The 21,982-nt window shown below is 39.4% G+C and overlaps 2 protein-coding genes across 4 annotated transcripts in view; both read left to right on the top strand.

The window, feature by feature from the left end:
- Positions 1-5,459, top strand: part of mgll (monoglyceride lipase) — a 30,749-nt gene extending 25,290 nt beyond the window's left edge. For all 3 annotated transcript variants that reach the window (XM_008318732.3, XM_008318731.3, XM_008318730.3), the window contains one exon: positions 227-5,459. In XM_008318732.3, coding sequence (XP_008316954.1) covers positions 227-334 — 108 coding nt within the window. In that variant the 3' untranslated portion in view covers positions 335-5,459. The remainder of the gene's footprint in view (positions 1-226) is intronic.
- A 1,331-nt stretch (positions 5,460-6,790) lies between these two features.
- Positions 6,791-21,982, top strand: part of prkar2aa (protein kinase, cAMP-dependent, regulatory, type II, alpha A) — a 29,999-nt gene continuing 14,807 nt past the window's right edge. Inside the window, exons 1-2 of the mRNA XM_008318729.3 lie at positions 6,791-7,449; positions 8,640-8,923. Coding sequence (XP_008316951.1) covers positions 8,677-8,923 — 247 coding nt within the window. The 5' untranslated portion in view covers positions 6,791-7,449; positions 8,640-8,676. The remainder of the gene's footprint in view (positions 7,450-8,639; positions 8,924-21,982) is intronic.

The raw sequence follows: 21,982 nt of genomic DNA, 5'->3' as shown, positions 1-21,982 counted from the left end.
CGTGGAACAACAGGAAGTACAGTAAATACCACCTATAAAACAGACACAACTATTTCCCTGCTATTCATCCAACTAAAAGTGAGAAGTTATCTATGAAAGAAGTCAAAAAAGGGAAGAATGACTGTTCCCATGACCTCCTTCATCATCAGGAGTCACTGACCTGGTCAGTCAGGTGACAGTACAGGAACATGGTGGGTTCAACACTAACACTTTGTCCTTGTTTCAGATCTATGAGGGAGGCTACCACGCCCTCCATCTGGACCTGCCCGACGTGGCCCAGTCCGTGCTGAAGGAAGTGTCGGCCTGGATCACAGAGCACCTGCCCCTGAACTAACCACTACCACAACAACCTGGCTCTTTGACTGTAAATGTGGATTTTTCATTCTAAGCTTTTAACAGACTCTAACTGTTCTGACTCTGGCCACATTAGTTCGATTATTCCACCTCTGCTGTAGGCCGCCTGTCCATCGGCCCAGTGTTTCCAGGACAGGAACCCATTTTTAATTGTAACTTTAAAACGTTTTACCTTTTTTTTTTCTTGTAGATACTCCACAGCAGTGCAGTTGGTCTGTGGAGCATTTTTAACTGATTGTCCGATTCCCTGTCTTGATCATTCCTCTCATGGTCTCTGAAGTGAAGTTTAGAGTCTAATCCTAAGTGCAATAATGAGGACGGTTTTAAATTTGTTTCCTTTGACTGGATCCAGCATTCACAGACAGGTCAAAGGTCAGGATACAGGTTAACCCCTGGTTGAAGGTTGATCATCTACCTTCTGAAACTGCAGCACTGTCTTCACAGAGCTCGTAACAATAGAAAACATTAGTGTTTTGTGATTTATTCCTTATGCGTGTTGGATTTAAAATAATATAAAAACTAATATTTCTGTTTGTACAAAAACAACAAATATAAACATTCCTGTTTTTATCTAATTAGGGTCAATATTCACCAGATGTCAGGAGTTTTGGACTGATTTAAACGAACACAATGGCCTCTTAGATCATTGACTGAATTCAGTGACGACAAACTAAATGAGTAGAACTGTTTGCCGTCCCTCTCTCCCTACCTCTCTTTGAGTGGGAAAGGTCAAAAGGTCAAACGTGTAGAGGTTCCCTCCTCCTCCTCTGTGGCCTTTGACCTTCAAAAGTGACCATTGAGCTCAGTGATCCGTGTTGAAACGGTAACTTCATTAGAGTCGGGCTGCAGTACAGCTGGGAAAACTGCTGTTCATTTAGTATTTAATCAGTTTCTGCTAAAGTCATTACACAGTGGGATCCAGCTGCTCCCACAGAACAAGGACACAGTCAAAACACAGCTATTACAGAAGAGAGAAAAGTTCCAGAACTGTTTGCACCTAATCACAACACTAATGGAGGGAAATGGTCAAGTTTAAACTGGCACCAGGAAGAAGCAAATGTTTGCCAAGATTCTGGATTTTTTTTAATGGAAATACTCAAACTTGTTGAAATGGAATATCCACACCTCAGGACACTTACGTTTATCAACAGTAGAGCATATATATATATAAGAGGTGGACAGCCATCAGTGAAGCTGTGAAAAAGGCAGAAAGAGGCTTGACTGGATTTGTTAAAGGTTTTCTAATTCCTGTTTATAGATTTATTTTAACTCTGGTTGGATGTGTCATCTTTATTTTTTTATTTTTTTCCCCAAATTTAATCAGGATTTTTTAAAATCACTGGCGTGATTTGTCCCCCTCAGATGTTCACTAACTTCACAAACTAACGGCCTCTCAGTGTTTTTCCTGGGCCTCTTCATGCAGCCTTACTGTGGGGCGTGTTGTATCCCAGCATCAGGAACGGGGCAAACGAACCACTGAATCTCACTAACAACGGGAAGATAAGCTAACAGTGATTCAGAACTGGCTTCAAATGGTCTCTTTTTTCAACCACAGCAATAAAAGAAACGCTGAAAAGCTGATAATTATAAGCTACACAGACTCACTGTGTGTTTTCCAGATGACTGTAATTAGCATGGATTATAGTGCATGCTGAAGTTTTCCTCTTCACTCGCAGCACAGGTCATGAGGTTTTGTTTCTGTAGCCTGGGAACGTGACAATAGATTCTGACGGTCGTGGTTGATCCTGCATGACAGCCGACATGTGCTATTGATTCAGTGAGAGTTTCAGTTCCTCTCACAGTGTCCACAGAGGCAGTCTATTTTCAGTCTGTAACTGACTTGGTCCCTCTGTCCTCTCTGTCCCTCAGCTGTGTCCATCAGTCTCTGGTCCTTTTTGTCTGTTGTCCTGTGGATTGCTCATGGTTTGGTCCATCACTGAGGCCTTTGTGCTGCTAATGAGTCAAGCATTTACTGTCTGCTGAGTTCACTCCTGTCCATGACCATCAGAGCAGCAAAAGGTCAAACTGCCATCCTTAATGGATGTTTCTGTTTGGGAATTTAGCGCCATCTAGTTAAACAGGAAACACGTGACCTTAGTTTGGAAAAGGCTCAGCTTGAAATATTGTTCAGAAGTGAAAATAAAAGTGATGTTATGAAGGTGTATAAGTGAAATGAGGTCATTTGTAGAAATGCAAATATTATGTGGTCTCAACTAGAGGATTCAGGCCCATAAATAGTTTAGAGTTAACAAAACTAAATTATATTCATAAATGTTCTCTTTTTTTATTTAAAAGATAATTTTGGTCAGAAAGTTGGCTGTGGAGACTTAGTATCATAACTGTGTTTTACTACATTTTAGACCATTGATGCTAGCGTTAGCTTAAAGCTGTTGTGCTTGGCTTGACCTTTTTGTTGAGATTAATTTGGATTTTTTAGCAAATAGCATTGCAGATTAGGGCCACTTTAATCCAGCTCAGCCTGGAGTTTATTCGGCCCCTTTAAAAGCTCTTCAATGACCTACATTTTGTCTGTGGGGGGGCTGAGGGGACTTTGGGCAATGTATGCCACCGACACAGAAAGTCTCTTATTTGGGTCAGATTAGTTTTCTTCATTAACATTGCAGAGCTGGGGTCAGCTAGCTGCTGGGGTCTGGGATTCAAAATCAAAGTTCAAAGTTGTACTCCATCAGTGGGTCCAGTGAACGGGCCATTCTGTGCCGTGAACAGTTCTGCTCACTGGGACTGTCAGAATCACAGCATCCCGTTACAAAAGCAGCAGTTACCGTATGAAGACGCTGCTCTCGCTCGTCAGACAGATTGACAGATCAGGTGCAGCACAGATGGAGATGTAAACGATTCCTCACAGACACACACACAGCAGACACAGCGACGCCGTCCCACTTGTTTTTCATTTTCCTTACGGTATTCTGTCTGCTCTGTGGGAGACTTAACCTCACAGGAGCTCAGTAATCCCACCTGTCAGACTGAACGACTGCTCCACACTGAGGTCTGGAGGCGGTGGAGGAGGAGAGAGAGGAGAAGAGAGTGATTAACAGACAGGAGAGTGACTGTCCGTAACTATGGCAGCAGCATTTCTAGGTATAAACCTGTGGAGACGGTGTATTAGTTAATGGTTGTGCGTGAACAGCGGCAGCTGCTGCTCTTCTAAGGGCTGCTTGACCATTTCCTGTCAAACAATTTTTTTACTCCTTTTTCTGTTTTATCGCATCCATTCTGGCCCAATTTATTTATTTTTTTTATTTCACTCTTCACCTGCCTCAAAGGTGAGAACAAGTTACCCATCATGTAAAGCCATATTTTCACATTTCCTGACAGCATGAAATTATAGTTTTATTATTATTGTTCATGTGCATGATGATTTGAAGCCATGTGCAGATTCTTTGTCAGTATATCTAGGACAGGATTACTTTATTGACTTAAACCGAGGAAAATGAAGGGCAGCAAACCACTGAGTCTAATTGAATCTAAGTTTTTTTTTCCTTCTTCGTTTTTTAAAAAGTGCTTTAGGTAATTTCCTCGTCTGATTTTGTAATTTTGACTTTGTGACTGTTTCTGAATTAAGCGCCGTTACAGTTCTAAGGTCAGAGGTTAACAGTCCTGTCCACAATGCTACAATAAATTTTTAAAAAAGCAAAGGGTTTAAACAAACTTTGATAACAACTTTTAATCAACCTTGTGGTCTGGTTTCTTTTTAGTTGTTGTACTGCTTGAACACACTTGTAACAATACCACAGCATTGCTACTGACACGATGGAAATACTGTATATGTGAAATATTTTATTTATCTTGTTCAGAGTATTTATAGGAATTAATATGGACTATAGGCTACTGAGGCACTTTGATACCGTAAACCAGGCCCGCGTGTCTTTATTTTTTTTGAGCTGTTAACAATTTCTAAGAAGTAAAATGGTATGAGTCTGTATTCATTTTATATCTGTCATCCCCCTGAAAAAAATGTTTCTGATTTGAGGATTTACAGACAGAAAAATGTATGTTACTACTGTGCATTTGGCTGTTGAAGTAAAAACTTGTTTGTACTAGAACAATGAATGTATGGATAACATCAGTTTTTAATTCTTTTTTTTTTTTTTTTTGCTGCAGGTTATCAGGGTGTACATGTTGGTTTAGTCAATACACATTATGTTTAAAGACTAAATGACAGTTTTCAGGTGTCCCTACAGCAGCTTTATTTTAAAAACAGGCTCTGATTCACACCATTTCAGTTGAGGAACAAATTTAATATTACAAATATTGAATTACATATTTCTGTTAAATGTTGTTTGTGCCTTATTCGTGTGTCGGGACCTGATTTTATGAGAATTTGTGTACGCAGGATGGTGGCTGTGACTGGATCTGTGTATTACATATCACTGTTGTTTTTGTGTGTCTGTTTGTGTTTCTAAATCAATGGTCTGAGCATGTTTGGGTTAAAAGTATGTTTGTTTATAATTTGTGATTTATTGACTTGCGCACGTTTTGCAGAAACACTTTTCTCTGTGGTTTTTGCAGCATTTCCTATCAATTAACACCAGATATAGATATGACTTTGACTGTCCTTTATTGTTAATGTTGTATTAAATAAATGTCTTTCGTTATTTCAAATTGTTTTGACAAGAAGTTTTTGCAAAGAGAAGGGTGATTTTCAAACGTTTTAGTCAATGTAAAAGTTTCAATTTGTCATTAGTAACGTATTTATTTTCAAAGAAACAATCAAATGCAAAAAGAAAGAAATCTTAAAATTTACAGTGAGACAATGGTAAGGCTTACATTTTTTAACATTTTATCTTTTTTGTTTTTTGAATGTTTAATTCAAAGAGAGACTGGAAATACCATAAATAAAATACTGACATTAAAGCAGGTGTTATATTTTGACCCCTTATGTGTCAAAATTTTGATAAGAGAAATAAGAGAAAAACAGACATAATATGAGCAATGAAATATTATGAATAACAAATACAGTGTGATCTTGTGTAAAAAATATTGTATATAATAACATTAAAATGGAAGTAATAATGATGAACTGCTTGTTACAAGAGTGATATTGTCATTACTCCCTGACAGAATAAACTACATGACTGTTCAAATTGTAGTCCACGTGACAATCTTTTACATCTTCTTGTTCTGCTATAATATAAATTATTATTAAAGGTCAGTTTAATTATACAGAGGGAAGATGTAGAAATAAAGCAACTCTTCTCAAAGGTCAAAAAATGTACAGGATCAATGTAAACAAAACATAGCCACTAGATGGCAGTGTTACACTATATACCAGCAAATGTCTCGTTTATATAAAACCCCTCTTGCAGCAGGGATGTGTGTATGTGTGTGTGTTGTTCTTTTTTACATGAAAATTCCCCTGAGAATGTAGGCTAATTTTATTTATTTATTTATTTTTTGGCATTGCTGCATATTAGTAGTTAATCTCACTTCAGGGAAAGACCAACATACTGAACATGTGAATCATTTGCCCCATCCAGTCAGGGGGTTGCAGTGACACGCTTGTTTTCCTTTCAGAAAATGCCTCTCCCCGATTGTCTTCAGCAAATAACATTACTTGCTGATCACATACACTAACTGATAGCAGCAATTATTGCTAAGGACAGTGGACCACACGTCACAATCTAATGAATGGGTTGTTCTTCATTATTTACCTGCTTGGTGTACTTTTTTTATTTGCTGTTTTTTTTTTTAAAGAATTTTTTTTTCATTTGTTAAACTGGATTTTTCTGTTGTGACTATTGCTCATTCGTCCAGCAGGGGGGGCATAAGGTCTATGTTTTGTCTGTTTTGTTTAAACACCTAGACCAATCAGAAAGGGGTTGGATGAATTAAATCAGGCTGCTGTAGCCTTGGCAACGGCTTTACCTCTGTGACAGCACAGGAATGGAAATGGAAGAGAGAAGCTTTTACATATAGCCACTCTTGACGCTGCTTTACTTTTGGGTTTCTTTCCATGGAAAAAAAATCCCAAAGAATATAATATACTATATATTACGATGTACTGTGGCTGCAGATATAAAGTCTTCAAATGTTTTAAGAAAATTAATAATTCAGATCAGGATTTAAGGAGTAGATGGAGGTTGATTGATGAATGGACGGTTGCAAGGAATTGGAACATGCTCCTGAAAAAAAATGCGAACGCTTAGCTTTAAAAGCATTGCTTTAAACATAAACAACAACCTAAACAAATGTTCAAAAAATATATGAAAGCCAACGCTGGATTACTGGTTTCCATCCAACTGACAAGCTCACTTCAGTGGGTGTGGCTATTTCGCTCCATTTATAAACCTCTGCATATGTTTTCGCCTCCTTTCACATAATATTGAAACCCTGTATTTTAATTCGTCAAGAGTCCTGTCAGTCAATGTCAAGCGCCTTCTCTGCCATTAAAGCACGCCTTCAAAGGTTTGCCTTTGACAGAGATTCATTCGAGCGTAACAAATTGTTAAGCATGTCATATGTAGCAGGATACATCTTTAAGATAATTTAAAGGCGTTTTTTTTGTTCCAGTTTAAAGTCATATTATTTGTAGTATTCTAACTCATAGGCGGTTCACTCGGTATTCCCGGTAAATAACACTTTCTGGGTGTTTCGATTGAAGTGGTAGAGCACCGTTTAAACCAACCGAGGGTGACTTACGTCGTGTTACTGACAGCACTGCTGGATTCACTGGTGGCCAAGCAGACGTTTCCGTAGTGGAAAGCAGGCAAGAGTTGCTATTAGGTGTTTAGCAAGTGAGCCTGTCAGTTAAGCCCAGCTACCACAGCGAGTCCCACCCTCGTCGAGTGCGTTCACGTTGAGAGAAGCTACAGAGTCCCCTTCTTTTTTTCCCTTCCCCTCTGTCTTTTAAGTTCTTCTGCATCGTTTGACACATTTACATCTAACTGGCAGCAACAGCTAGTAGTCGTATGACCGTTAGCCAAGTGACGCTAACGTAAATTGTCGAGATCGTGTGTATATTCTGTGTTGGACTACGATCTGACAAACTGAAATAAGCGGCAGAATAAGGGATAACGAGGAAGACACCGAGACGGAGGGGACTGGCTAGTTCAGCCGGCGAGATTTAAATCGCACGTAAGTAACTCAACGTTAAGTTAGCTGAACGCATACGACTTAACGTTGGCTGTGCACTTTGCTACGATTACATGACACCGTTTATCCGATGCTTATTTGTCCCCTGCAGCCACTGCTAACCGGTAATGCATCCTAAGAGCTAGCGAGTTAGCTTATATCAGCTGTGTGGAAAGTAAGGCAGCTCTTGACTAGTATTTTGTTGCAGTCATATTTTGTAAGGTACCGATAGAACAGACAAGTCCAGGTACTGTTCACTCGTCACTCTTCAATATTCGTAAATAGTTTGCTTGACAGCAGGATTAGCTAATTAGCTGAGTTGCTAACTAGCTTGAGCCGGCCGGCCACCCACATAAGTTGACAGCTTAGTTGGTGACGATGCTTTTAAGCAGCGATGTTGCTGACACTCGGGGGAAGCCATGGGTTTATCGGTCCCCAGCATAGAAAATATAATGTCCATATCAGTATCTGCTGTGTGCAGTCGTGGTTTAGGAGCCTGCCACTGCTTGTACTCTGGGATAAAGTGGCTGACGCTGAAGACCATGGTACTCAGCAACTCTTGACTTCGAAATTAAATGAAAATGTTTACCACAATAATACAACATCCAACAGCGCTGCGCGACTTAGTTTCTTCACATTGTTGTTTAGATTACATGATTGTTTTGATTAATTTATTGGAATCGTTATAAAAAAATTAAACTGTAATTCATCAGTCCAATTTGATACTCGTACTTGTATTAATTGACCAGGCCTCCCCGGTGCATCTCTGTTGTCGTGCCAATCTGTCATCATCAGTCCGGTCACACACAGGTACACAGTGTACTGGCAAAGTAGAAGTCAGAGTCGAGACTGTAACTGGTACAGCCTGTCAACACATGGCTTGGGACAGTTGCCACTCATTATTATATATAGACACACACATCTGTAATTCTGTAATTCACTTACACCTAAATCTGTGTCATCCCAGAAATTGAAGCTTGGCCTTAAGACCTTGACTGCCTCTTTCATCAGTGAGAGTAAGGCTTATATACTTTTTAAAGAAAGAAACTATCTTTTATATCTTGGTAAACACATGAACATTGCTTTTTTTTTTTAAAGTGGAGCTGCCTAACTTTCTGGAAATGTGGTCTGTATAGTAAAAGAGGAATTTCTTATGTCTAAAGCAATATTGACATATTGCTTTTATTTCTCAGATTGATCGCAAACACCGCCACCGAGCCACACACAGCCATGAGTATTGAGATACCGGTGGGGTTGACAGAATTGCTGCAGGGTTACACTGTGGAAGTGCTCCGACAAAGGCCGTCAGACCTGGTGGATTTTGCTGTACAGTACTTTACCCGTTTGCGGGAAACAAGAAGTCAGGATGGGGCCGGTGCTGGAGGAAAGATGGGGAAGGGAGTGATGTTTGATGGAGAGCCAATGCAAACAGAGTCGAATGGAGACGATGACGAAGACGACGATTCCGACTTTGAACGTAAGTAGATGCTTTGGTGTCATGATCATCAGCTGTTGTGTTGGACAAGAGTGGTGGGAAGTGTCTGTACATGATGATCGCTTATTTGGAGTGAATGAATGTTTAGGCAAAAAAATGTCACTATTATATATTCACCAAATTCATTCATTGTGTGTCAATACATTTGCATAAATGCCTTGTTTGTACTCAGAAATAATGTTCAAAGGGAGAATTTGAGATTGCAGCGATAGTCTGTTTTTTTTGTAATACTTTGCTTTCATTGTAAGATTGTGGGCTTCCAGGGCAATTTGCTAATTTCCAGAAAGTACAGTGTTAGTATGATTATTGAGTGTTATTGTGAATTTCTCATGAAATGAAATGTCTTTGTTAAGATGGATTTTGGTTGATACCTAATCCTTAACACAAGTATCTGCCTCGTCTCTCCCAAGGATCTCGATACCATTATTATTATTTACACCATTTGTATTTATTTGTTTCACCCCATTTCCTTGGATCCTGCCTCTAGACTGCATCAATGTAAACGTCACTGATAAATCCCTGATTAAAATGGAGCAGACTACTTTCCTTCTTGTCTCCTCCATTTCAATCAGTTTCGTCAGAACAGTGGAATTAAAAATCTCCGTATTTTTTCAGCTATTTCTTTTATTACTCTAAATTGTGACACAACATACCATCATTGAGGACTATTTAAGTAATGTATGATGCTGGAATCTGATGACTCTCAGATTTAAAATAGGCAATTAGTTAGAAAAGGGATTCATTTGGGAACATTTTCTGCCTGTGCAAAGATGGAACACTGTGCAGTGAGTGTGTTATCTGGCCCTATAACTCCATTCTGTTTGCCATACATTCGGTGTCATTTTCAGCAGATGCTCTGATGTTCCGTGTTTGACAAACTGACAGAAAAGTGTAGGCTGTTTCACTGCTCAGCTCTTCTCTGTGTGATTGAGAACAGCGTGTCCTTTATCACTGTGGAGCCAAAGGCTGTTATTTTGTGAATGGTGTGTTTCATATTTTGCACAGTGTTTTCTCAATGAGCTGTTGTTATTAAATGCTAGGCAGAGGTGTTTTTTTAAACCCACATGATCTACACAACACAGGTAATGTTTAGAAGTCTGCAACAGAATGAAACAACATTTTTTTAATTGCTGTTGACCTATGAGTTAATATTGAAACTTCTGGTTCAGTGTTCATACACAAACCAGCTCTGTGTTTGTGTGTTATTGTGCCTGTGTGTTTGCGTTTTGCATATTTGCGGTAACGCTTTGTATCTGCATTTTTGAAGGCAAACAGATCACTTCAGATTTCACTGTTTAAATTCCAGCTTGGTAGAAGCTGACCGTCCTCCTTTCCTTTACATCGTAAGTGATGAGTTTTTAACCATTTCATCACTTCATCATACTGTAGGTGTTTGTTGCACACAAGGACTGTTGTCAGTTCTGGATACCAACGGAGGTTTTCATGGTGATGATGTGGCTTAAACACATGACATCCATGACATAATATAATGAATTCCTGTGTTGACTTGTGTTGAGGCATTGATCAATGAGGGGGAAAATCATAGGTCAGTATGGCTAAAACATCATGTGCTAGTGCCTGACCACTGCTGTAGCCTAAAGGTATGAAGAAAACTATAATGTCAAAGCTTCAAAGTATTTTATTCTTGTACTGAAAACACAGGGATTAACTTTTCACTTGCATGTTGAGTGAAAACATCCACACTCTGTTTTATGCCTTCATTTTATGCCTTTGCTAGCTGCCACTGCTGTGCTTATAGCTGCTTCATATTCCCTGTGCTCAGTGATGGAAAATGACTTAATAAATTACTTAAATTTGCTGTGTTAAAGCTGCTAAATATTTTTCTCTAATTTTAGGCTGAGTACAAATTTAAAATTGCATCTCTTTTGCCAGAATATATTCAAAATTCAGATCCAGAAAATATTTTAAAAAATACTTTTTTTTTTCTTTTCTTTTTTTTGCAGTGTAGAGTGCTGTCTGTAAAAACAACTTGAAATTGTGTAAAAAAAGATTCATTGGATTAGTATATCATCAAATCTCCATTGTTTAATTTTTCTTTCCTGTTCTCTGCTTCCAGCTGTGTACACTTCACACACAGACCACGGTTGGTCTGTAGCAACTGTTTGATTTGTTAATCTTGCAGTCCAAACAGATATACTTGAGTCAGTATTTGTGTTTTTTTGTGTGTGTGTGCGTATGTGAGAGAATCTGTGGCAAGTACTTGTGCAACAGGTGACCTGATTAGCAGTCTACTGCGTGTGTCCACTTTGCCTGGAGCATGCAGGCAAATCTAATACACCCAATCTCACAGCCTTAAGTTCCAGGGGCTTTACTCCTCAGCCAGACTTTGTTTTAACACGGTCTTTTTTCTCCAAATACCTTTGTCACGTCTCATTTGTCTTTCTTTCTGCACTAAGATAAAATGTGTGTTTCCTCTCGTGTACTCCTTCCTGTGTTTACAGAAGCACTCGTATGCTGCTCTGTTTCTTTGCCCATTGTTCATCCTCTCTATTTAACTGTCATGTTTGGCTTGTGTTTCTACGTCAGCTCTGTGAAAGTCAGTCTGCTGGTTGGACTACTTTCAAGCCTACTGGTTCAATGTCATACTCCTGAGCTTTATTAAATTTCCTCTTTATTTAAAAATTCTGTGGAGCATTGAACTTTTTAACCTTATATCCTTTCCTTTTTCCTTGTAGGATTACAAACATTATTTGCCCCCCTTAATTGATGCAGAAATTTAGTGATTTTATTTAGTGATCTCTAGTAGCATCAGCACCGTGAAAATGGCAAATGTTTAATGGAGACTCTTAATATGAAAATGTGTTCAAAACAGCAAGAAAGTAGAGATGAACTCAAGCTGGACGAAAGAATGAAGATTTAGTTGCATTTGATGATGTATTACTAAAAGAAAATTAGTCTGAGAAAATCTAGCATTAAAACCCAGGTCAGAGCTTGTCTCCGTTCTTGTGTACTACTTTTCCTAAGAATGGTACAGAAAGTGGATTTCATGCAGCTGCTTTAGTGTAACTCTCCTGGTGTTGTTGTAGTCCCCTACTGACACTGAACACTGTCATAAGTCTTATAGTAACTGTGATGCAAAAGACATTCAGAATTAAACAGCAAGCATCATCACCATTTGGACTCTCACACTTCTGGCACGCTGGCTGCTTCATACTGAGAGCCAAATACTCTCTTGCGCAAATCAGTCTATATATCTTCTATTGTTTTGTCATTTACGACTGATCTCTGTTCTCTATTTTGTTCTCTACAGACGTGCTTCCTGCCTGACTCCTTCCTATGTCCTCTCAAGGCTGGTATTTTTGTCAACGCCATCCCTGAATCAACTGTAAAAAAAAAAATAAAAAACTTTCATTGGATGTTTATCTGCTATTCTACTCATCTGAGGATTACATTTGTCACAGGTCTGCCTGTCACTGCTTTATTCAGTTTCTTTCAAACCTATTGCCGTCTTCCTCGATTCTCCCTCAATGCAAGCACAATCTTATTAGACAGGCTGGCTCAGAGCAAGAAGGGGCTATTAGGGTAGTTTATCAGAACCATCTCTGGCAGGATTAGAAAGAGTTATCAAGGAGGCAGAAGTGTAGGACATAAGGGAAAAAAATAATTGGAAGAAGGCATTAGACAAGGAGGAGCTGAATAAGAGCAACAGAGACCAGATGAATTCCTTCAAAGGGAGAGTAAAGTAAACACATTAGCTACAGTTGTTTAAAAAGGTAATAGCAACCAGTGAATTCAACAAGCTGAAGTCTTTTCTCAAGTAAATATAGAACACTGAGTGCTTCGATATTTAATTCAAAATGTGGTTGTTTGGAGCTTTGCAGATGGTTGTCCATTTAAAGCAGATTTTAGGATAAGGGTCAGAAGAATGGGATAGATTGTTGTCAGATTAGGCGAGTCATTTGTTTATATGAAATAGTTGGGTTACATCAGTATTTAAGCGGGTCATATATTATTAATCATACTTTCTTTGTAAATCTCTATTACATTCAAATGACAGTCTCTGTTGAACATTGGCTGGTTGACAAATACATATTGTACACTTTTTCTAGGTCTATGTATATAACACTTTAAAAGAAATATGAATAAAAAAAAACAAACACTGTTTGCAAGTAAACATGGTAGTTATAGTTAGAGCTGTTGTAGTAGAACTGAACAACAGTGTTTCCCAGACTATGATCAGCCCTTGCTTTTCTAAAGAGGGATTGTTGGTTTCCTGCCAAACAGGCTGTGTAGTCAGCTGAACCGACAGAACAGCAGCATGTGGCTGCTGGCTGCATCACATGCTGCCTTTAATCCTGAATAACATGCAGAGTGTCTTTAGATTTTAATAAATATTTTGTTATGTTTATTAGGAGAACGACACCTGTTTTCTGTTTTTCAGGACAAACACTTGCTTAGGTAACGCTGAAGACCATTGAACTCAACATCCTGCTTACCACTGATGTTAATTTACCACTAAGGTCTCCAACTGTCTTCTCATGGGGGACTTAAGCTCCCCCACCTCCTCCTCTCTGGACATTAAATGTGGACTATGGGAGTAGAAACTGTTAATAGTTTACTTCCAAAATCCACATATCCTTTTCTTTTTTACTTATTACCTTCATTCATTAAGGACGCTACGAAACTGCAGAACAGCACAAAAATGATTCAAAGATTCATTCATCTTTTTTCCATGCTGTGTGGTTTAAAGACCATAAATGTTTCACTACACTCAAACATCCACGGTAACCATGGTGACTGCTGGCCTTGAATGCTCTGTCAGCCCATTGTTGATGATAGTGACAGCAATCAGCCGTGGCCTGCTTAATCGCAAATGAGATAAAAACAAAAAAATGAAGTCTGGAGGTCAGCAGCAGTTCACAGCCTTCCTCTCTGTTTCACGTATTGTGTCTGTATATTTGCATTGCCTTTCACACCTTGTTGTATTGCAGTAAAAATGTGGGATTCTGTAAAACCTTTATTATTTTTCCACATTTAGGATTCCTGTCTGATGACAAGAGAAAAAACATTAGTAATAAGACGAGAAGTGACAGGAACGTTACTAGACTTAACACTGGCTCAGGCTTGAGAGAGTGGACATCCTTTGTGACTGTAAAGAATCAAGTAATTGGGCACTAGATTGCTCTTGTTTATGTTACTGACTTCATGAGAGTATGGTGCAGTGTTCTGCTCACTGAACTACTGAACAGTTTGTCTGCAGCTCTAAGTCTTTAGGACCACTAAGGTTTGTCAGTCTGGTTGACTGACATGATCCTGCACATATAACAAAATCATTTTGCTGCACACTCACTGCTGCAGGATAACACCTGGATAAGATGTGAAGGCTGGAGTCATTCTTATAATTCCCAGAACATCAGCTTTTCAAAGAACGTTTTAATTAATCAGACAAAAAGGTCATAAAAAGTAGTCTTGTTATCTAAAATCCTCAGCAGCACATTCCACAGCTGTCAGGTAACAGTCCTAGTTTACCTCAATGCCCTTTTACAATCATTCAGGCCATCGGTGATAACAGTGGAAGCTGAGTAATGATGCTAACGCCAACAAAGGTGTGTTTTACACATACTAGACTAGTCTTACAATGTTTTACAGATATGAGCTGTTTTCATAAGTAGCCCAAAGCCTCCTATTCAGAACATGGGTTGGTTTCAAATGACCCCACAAGTAGTTTCACAGGTTCAAATTACAATGTGCATCAGCATTGACGTAAGCAAGCACTAAGGAATCATTAGTGTGCCACAGCGCCTGTTAGTTCTCTCCACAAATGTGTTGCCCACAAGATGGTTTTTAGAGAATACAAAAAACAGTCTGAACTTCCTGCTACTCCTTTTTGGAAAATACATTTTAATTAACTATACAGAACAGATGACACAGCGTGGACGTGTGGTTTTTTGGTGCTTTTTTATACTTCTACAGCAAGAAGGTCACTGATTCAAGCTTTGTTGATACATGTGAATGTTGATCTGTGTGGGTTTTGTCTCGGTACACTGTGCCTTCCACAATCCAAAAACAGGCAAGGTTAAGTTGACTGTATGAGTGTGTGTTGTTGTGAGTCTATAGTGGTGGCCCTGTTGTGGACTGGTGATCCTTTACTGCTAGGCCTGAAGCTTAATCCTGAAAAGGAATAAACCATAGAAAATAAACAATTAAACCCAAACAGACTATAATCTTTTTTTGTTTTTTCCTTGATGGGATTATAATTTTATATAACCTAAAATATTATCTTTTTAAATTAGAGTATAAGTCGCACCAGTTCCCTCTAGCGCCTGTCAGTGTGAAAAAAAGGAACATGTAAAGTTTCAGTGATACAGGAGAAGCAGGAACTATATTTTATAATTGCTCTGTTCACTCTGGAAACCCAAACAGAGCAACATGAGAAGTCTCTCACTGTAGAACTTAACAGCCTCGTCTTTAAGTACTCTAGTGAGGGAGGTGGTGGTTTCAGCTGAAGATGAAGCAGAAAAATGAAACACAACGCAGTAGAGTAAAAGGCCATGTTTATGAGGTGGACGTAGTGTGACCTGGATTTTAGAAACAGGAGAGCAGCACAAGGACAGTTGAGCTGTCCTTGTGCTGTAGGAAAGGCCCGCCTCTGATAACTGAAGTGACGTTGGTTTCACTTTGCTGCTGCAGTGGAACGGTCGACTCAGAGTGTGTTGATAATAGAAAATTAATGGTTGGGTTGTCAGATACTCTGTTTTAGTTATTTAAAGGATTAAGACCAATGACTGATACCTGTTCATCATCACCTTGTGGCATTTACTGTATATAACAGGCACATGTGCTTCTCTACTGCAATGACTGTTGTTCTGTCTGACGTAAGGTAGAGAACAAAAATCCCCGCACTTCCATGAACCCAGGTCAGGGAGGGATTTTCCTATGGTGCACTAACACTTTGAGTGCAATTAGTGTAATTTGATTAATGCTGCTAAGCACAACAGACTAAGCAGTTAACCACTTAGTTCTAAGAAGTATGTTAATATAAGGTACTAAAGTATACTTTCTAATCCAGCAAAAACTAGCATATTAGAATAATGTTATCGTGTTACTGTTTTCCAGTTTGATATGTATGCTCTTATTAAATGGGATTTGTATTCAATATTGACATAGCAGGAGCTGATTATTATGCCATGCACTCTGGGGGAAAAGAAGAAAAAACTTAACTCTTTGTAGCATCAACTTTTCTGCACATGGCCTTGCTTTAATGGTGCTTTTTCTTTTAATACCATTACTGTGGTAAACAACCATTGTCCAGTGTGGGTCACTGGGACTTTTTTTTTTTTTTTAAGTTTGTTTGTTTTTCAAAGGAGAAAGCAAAATAGACAAATCATTGTTTGTATTAATTACACTAGTGTGCTTCTGCACTTGTTTGAGCAATGTAGAAACATATAAACAACAGAAATAATGACCAGTAAGCAAGCAACGGAGAAATAGGGGTTAACAACAATGCAGCTAGTAGCTGAACGGGACCACTTCCTTTTAAGGCCTGAAAAGGGAAGGGAAATGGAAGGGGGTGAGGGCTGAGAAAGAGGGAATGTAGTGAGACAGTTATTGGGAAAAAGAAGCAGAATACATGAGACAGTTATTTGGTGGGAGGCAGCTAGAGAGTTAGATAATGGGAAAGGTAAAGAGAGGACTTGGTGGGAAACGCAGGCAGAAATAGAGCGTGAGAATAATAATGAAGAGAAGAAGCTTGATGACATGGTAGAGTTGATGAGAGGCCACGTTCTTGGCAAGGCAGAGAGAAAGAAGAAGGCACACTCAATCAGAAGAGATATACACAGTGGTTTTAGCAAATGGAAAAAAGGGAGGGACTAGCAAAGATGGATGAAAGAAGTAAACTTTGTTGTACTTTGCTGCGTTGACAAAGTATTTACAAATGACAGCGTTAGGCCACATGATGAAGGAGGGGGGAGAGTTAGGACAAACAGGTTGGAAGAAAACAGCCCAATAAAGTGGTCAGCTTGAGGAACAAGCAGCTGCTGAAGGATTATTACAGACATTTGTCAATAAGCTTTGTTTTTCAATGCGTTTTTGTCGTTGGTTCCTGTTTATGTAGTCTATATATTCTTACAGTGTGAGTGTATTGACATTTACATTTGTGGCTCTTTTCTCATGTCAAATATTGCATGTCACTGCACATCTCTTTTTTTTTTTTTTTTTTTTTTTTTTTTTACAACTTCTGCGCAATAAACTCAACATTCAAACAGCTTCTCATTGTCATATATCTGAGAGCTGATAAACTGTCTGTTGGTACAGCTGAAGTCACTAGTGTAACCCTGATCTCATCCTGTGTGAACTTAATGTATATTCCTTTTATACTAAAGCAAGGCCAGGGGAGAGGCCATTGAGGTCACGGCCGCCCTTACAATTTGGATGCCCTCACTCCCCAACCCCCAGAGTAATCGGTCTCAATGTTGGGTGGTCAGACGTGGCTCAATTGACAAGTTGGATTTTACAATATTGTCCCAAGGCAGGGTTGGGAGCAACTCGGTAAAAGTAGAAGTGTTTGACTTGGGAGTGGTCCAATGATAACACTAAAGCACCTCCTCTGCTAACAATGACAAGGGGATCTTGAGTTTTATCTTCTGCATCTAATCCTCCCTGATCAAAACAGGATGTACAGAACCCTCTTTATTTCCGTTGTTGCCAACAGCATAAGTGGTGCAGGGAGAGTGAGGAAGGGAGATGAGATCAGCAGACACGACCAGTGTGGCTGTGCTTTTGACATTATGTCACATAGGAGAGAAGTCACTGCACTGACCGACATGTGACTGGAACATTATTACAAAGAAGTCTTTTCATCACCGACTTTGTTGAGACCTTTTTCTAACTAACCTTATCAATTGTTGCATCTCCTTGCTGTGATGTCAATAAATACAAAGCCATGATGTAATTTAAGCCACAGGAAGACAGTGCAGTGTGTGTGGTGGGCTGCTTTGCTGCATCTAGGTTCTGTTTCACAGAGGCTTTTTGAAGTCAGGAGCTTCTTGTTTTATGTGAACCATATCTTTTGATTTTGTCAACTTTCTCAGCGAGCTCATAACCATAAGCTAGTTGTGTCAGTGGCATACTGTATGAACATTGCTGAACCAGGCAGTCAACACCTCGTCCAGTGTGACAGAACCATACGTGTTTCAGCTGCACCTGGACAGATTCAGAGTTGTATTAATGGACTGACTTTCCGCCCAACACTGTCTGTACAACAGTCACAAATTGTGTCCAATAGTAAAGACTGAGGGCAGCATCATTGTAAATGAATACATGGCCAAAAAATAACTTGGATTGTTTTTGGTGGATAATGTATTTGATGCTTTGAAAATTCCTGAATACTCTACATTTAAAAAAAAACAACAGACATATATGGTAAATTATGTGACAGCTACACAGAAACAGTAAAACACACCGAGGAGACTTAAAGATCTGCTCCATTAACAACAAGCCTGACTATTTTTGTCAACAGACCTTTTCACAAAATAACAAAACATCATTGTTTTATTTATTTTACTAATAGGTGAAGAGGAGCAGCCAAAGGGGATCTAAGGTGAAGCTGTGGAAAAAAGGCATTTCCACTGATGTGACCTGATGCACTGTAGGAATAATTATCATTTTAACTGTGGTCATTGCTCACTTTGTAAGGCCTTAGTTAACCTCAAGGTGTAATTAACATGTTTGACACTTGTCATTTGTGTCTGGAATAATGCACAACCAGCAGAAAGTGTACATGAGCAGCTGTGATACCTGCCTCTGAACTACATAGTTTGACAAGCACAAGTCAAAAGATGTCATTATAGGCAGCATATGATCTGTCTGCTGTGTCTCAGCTGTGACTCTGCTGTTTTAATTAGAATGGAAGCCTTTCCCTTTGGCTTTTTGGAGGAAACAGGTCTTTAAATAATGCAATAAAATATTGTGTTTTCATGTTTGTGTTCCTCTTTTTTCTGTCCATTTCTCTCTTGTGTTTCATTGTCATATGTAACTGTACAATTGTGTGCAAGTAGCACAACCTTTGTTCGACATACATGTTAGGATTTGGTTAGATTTCCTTATTAGACTGATTTCAATGTAAAGTTGCAAAGCCTAGAAGTATTGCTGCTTAGATTGGCACACTTCATCTGGGAAGGAGGACCCACAAGAATAGGATGCATCTTATTCCAGCCTCACTGAAGAAACGGTAACCAGAAAACTACAGTGGGGCCTCGAGATACGGGTTTAATCTGTTCCACAACGGATTCACTCGTATCTAGAGAGAGAGCAGGGGAAAGAGAGAAATAAAGCAACAGGTAAAATGACCAAGTGAAGGGACAGTGAGCGAGACAGGGCAACAGTGCCGTGTGGAAAAATGGAGCTCGGTTGAGTACTCATAACTTCATGTTCCCTCGTATCACAAGGAAAATCTTGTAATAGTTGCTTACTCGTAAACTTATCTAAAAGATTAATTGATAACATATTTTGCATTAAATACGTGGCGGGGAGTAGAAATGTAAACCTTGAAAGAACAATGTTATTATTGTTAGTCCTTTCTGTCTGTTTCCTGCTACTCGCACATTGCCACAAAATTCTCTTGTCTTATAATCAGCCGCCTGCCTGCATTTTGAGAATGATGCTTCTGGAGGGGTTTCTGTGTGTATGTGGGTGTGTGGGTGGAGACGAGAGCTGATGATGTGCTTTATTGTGTCTACATCTGAGCTGGAGCTGCAGATTCTGTGCCGCATGCGTGCAGTGAGAGGTGCTGTTTTGATGTATCCTAAACTGTTTGTATGAAATTGCTCCATCAGTTCTACTAGACATTGAGGTGCAGGATTGAACCAGCATGCCTGGGCGAGCGTGCATGCCAGCAGGCGCTGGGAGTGACATCCGAGGCTGCAGGCCAGGGAGGAGATGCAACACGTGAGGAAAGCTCTCTGCTCCCCACATCTGACCCTGTTGTTATCAATCCTGCTTTGAGAAGAGGAGAGGAGAGGAGAGGAAGAGGAAGAGGCATGAGCAGAGAGGAAAGAGGCTGAAGGGAAAGTAGAGAAAGATGAAGCGACAGTGTGGGAGGATAGAAGAGGAGCAGATGGTGGAGAGAGCCGCTGAGGAAGAGAATTAATACGGGGAAGGAGGGAGACACTGAAAGAGGGACAGAATGAAGAGTGGATGTACAGAGGAAAATTAGCCTTTTACAAGGGAGGCAAATAATTCAGTAACTTTGTGTAATCCTAGAATCCTAAATGAATCTGATGATGTTATTTGTAATTAATTCAAAAATACTATATTTATTTTTACATTTTTAATTTTATTGAGTGAACAATGTTTTTCTTCTATACCCTCGTGCATAAAAAGGACACGGTCTGACAGTTGATTTGACAGCACTGATTGTAACCATGTTTCTTCAATACTCACAAGATATTGCAGATGATTCCAGATGTATGCGTGACGTGCGCTGTGTAAATTGAGTTCTTCTCACAGGGTTGTCTGTGTGTGGTGAAATGAATGGAAAATTGTACGGGGTTAGAAGTTGGGTCCATTCAGTTCTACAAATCAGTAATCAGAGGGTAAACATTATATGGATAACTATTTTTATTCATCCAACAACACAATACATGCTCCTGTTACCATTCTGTTGTGCCAATTTGATCTAAATTGAAATACTCCTGAAGGAGGCTGACGTGCAGCCAGAGTGACTAACACAAAAGACAGATTTCTCCTTGGAAATGCCAAGATTGTCTCGGTCTGGTTTTCTCTCAGAAATGAAACTGGAAAACTGGGCGTGTGAAAAGTGTGAGTGGCAACAGGTGGATGGACAAATAAGACACCTTTTTAAAACTGAATGTCAACAGCCTGACTTGAGTGCCAGCTGTTCCTTTTTCAGATGATAACAACGTTCATTCTGTTCCCACTCTCTTCCATTTTGCTTTTTCCAAACAGAGCAGCCTGTTTCTGCCTTGTACGTGCAGAAAAGTCAAAGAATTTCAATTTGAAATTGTAAGGCCTGTTATGTTGGTTAAAAATGATCATTATTAACATGCAAGAATGATAATATTTCAACCTTCATCTACATCTTTGTCAATTGTAAGGTTGATGATTAGGTTAATGTGGACAACACCGTGGACAGTTCGGCAGCCCACAGGCCTCATAAATGTATATAGCTTTGGCTTCGAAACTCCACTGAAGTTTTATTAATATTATTTAAGCACTGTGACAGCTGCAAACATCTCTTGTATCACGTCAGAGCTTTTCTTCCCAATCATGGACAATAATGAAGAAACTAATGGAAGTAAATTAATTTGCTTTCATGCCTTTCTATGCAAAAGGTTTGTGCCCCCCAGGGGGGGCTGTCCACCCGAAGACAAGTGACAATGGGACGTTAACACAATGTTGAGTCATTTAACTGTGGAAATAATTAGAAGTTGTGAGCGTACTTCAGGACTCCGAGGTCAGGTTTTGGTCTCCCTTCCTACAAACCAGCTGACACAACTGATAGACTGAGCAGACAGAAAGTCGCTCGCTGAGCTCGGCTATAAGAAAAATCAATGGGAAACACCTCACTCACTCGCTGAGGTCTCTCCCTCTCTTTTTCACCTCCCATTGCCTCAGTGATCATTTCACTTCTCACTTGTGTCTGTTTCCCCACATTTATTTCTGAGTCAATGCTTCTTACACTAAAGCCATACTCCACTCTCATCAGTTCATCTACTCTTCATTCCCTAAATACTAAACTCTAACCACTTGTCTTTGATAGTGTCAACATTTCTCTCTCATTCATCTTTGATATTTTGCAGCACATATCACCAACACATTCCTGACATTTTACGTTGGCTCCGTCTTCCTTTTTTTGCTCTCCCTTTGATTTGTTCGCGTTTCAAATGATGTTGTCGTGTCATCTCTCCTGGTCTTTTCTTTGTGATTCTCCCTCTGCCCCCCTCTCAGTTTTTTCTCTCTCTTATCTCTCTCCATCTGTAATGCCGTTTTTGCCAGTGAGTGGGTGTAAAGGGATGGCTGTATGGGGAGATGAGTTGGAATGGGAGTGATGATCTGCCA

Source organism: Cynoglossus semilaevis, chromosome 10, assembly GCF_000523025.1.
Source record: "Cynoglossus semilaevis isolate Cse_v1.0 chromosome 10, Cse_v1.0, whole genome shotgun sequence".
Classification (NCBI taxonomy): Eukaryota; Metazoa; Chordata; class Actinopteri; order Pleuronectiformes; family Cynoglossidae; genus Cynoglossus; species Cynoglossus semilaevis.
This window is presented reverse-complemented; position numbering and strand designations above follow the sequence as displayed.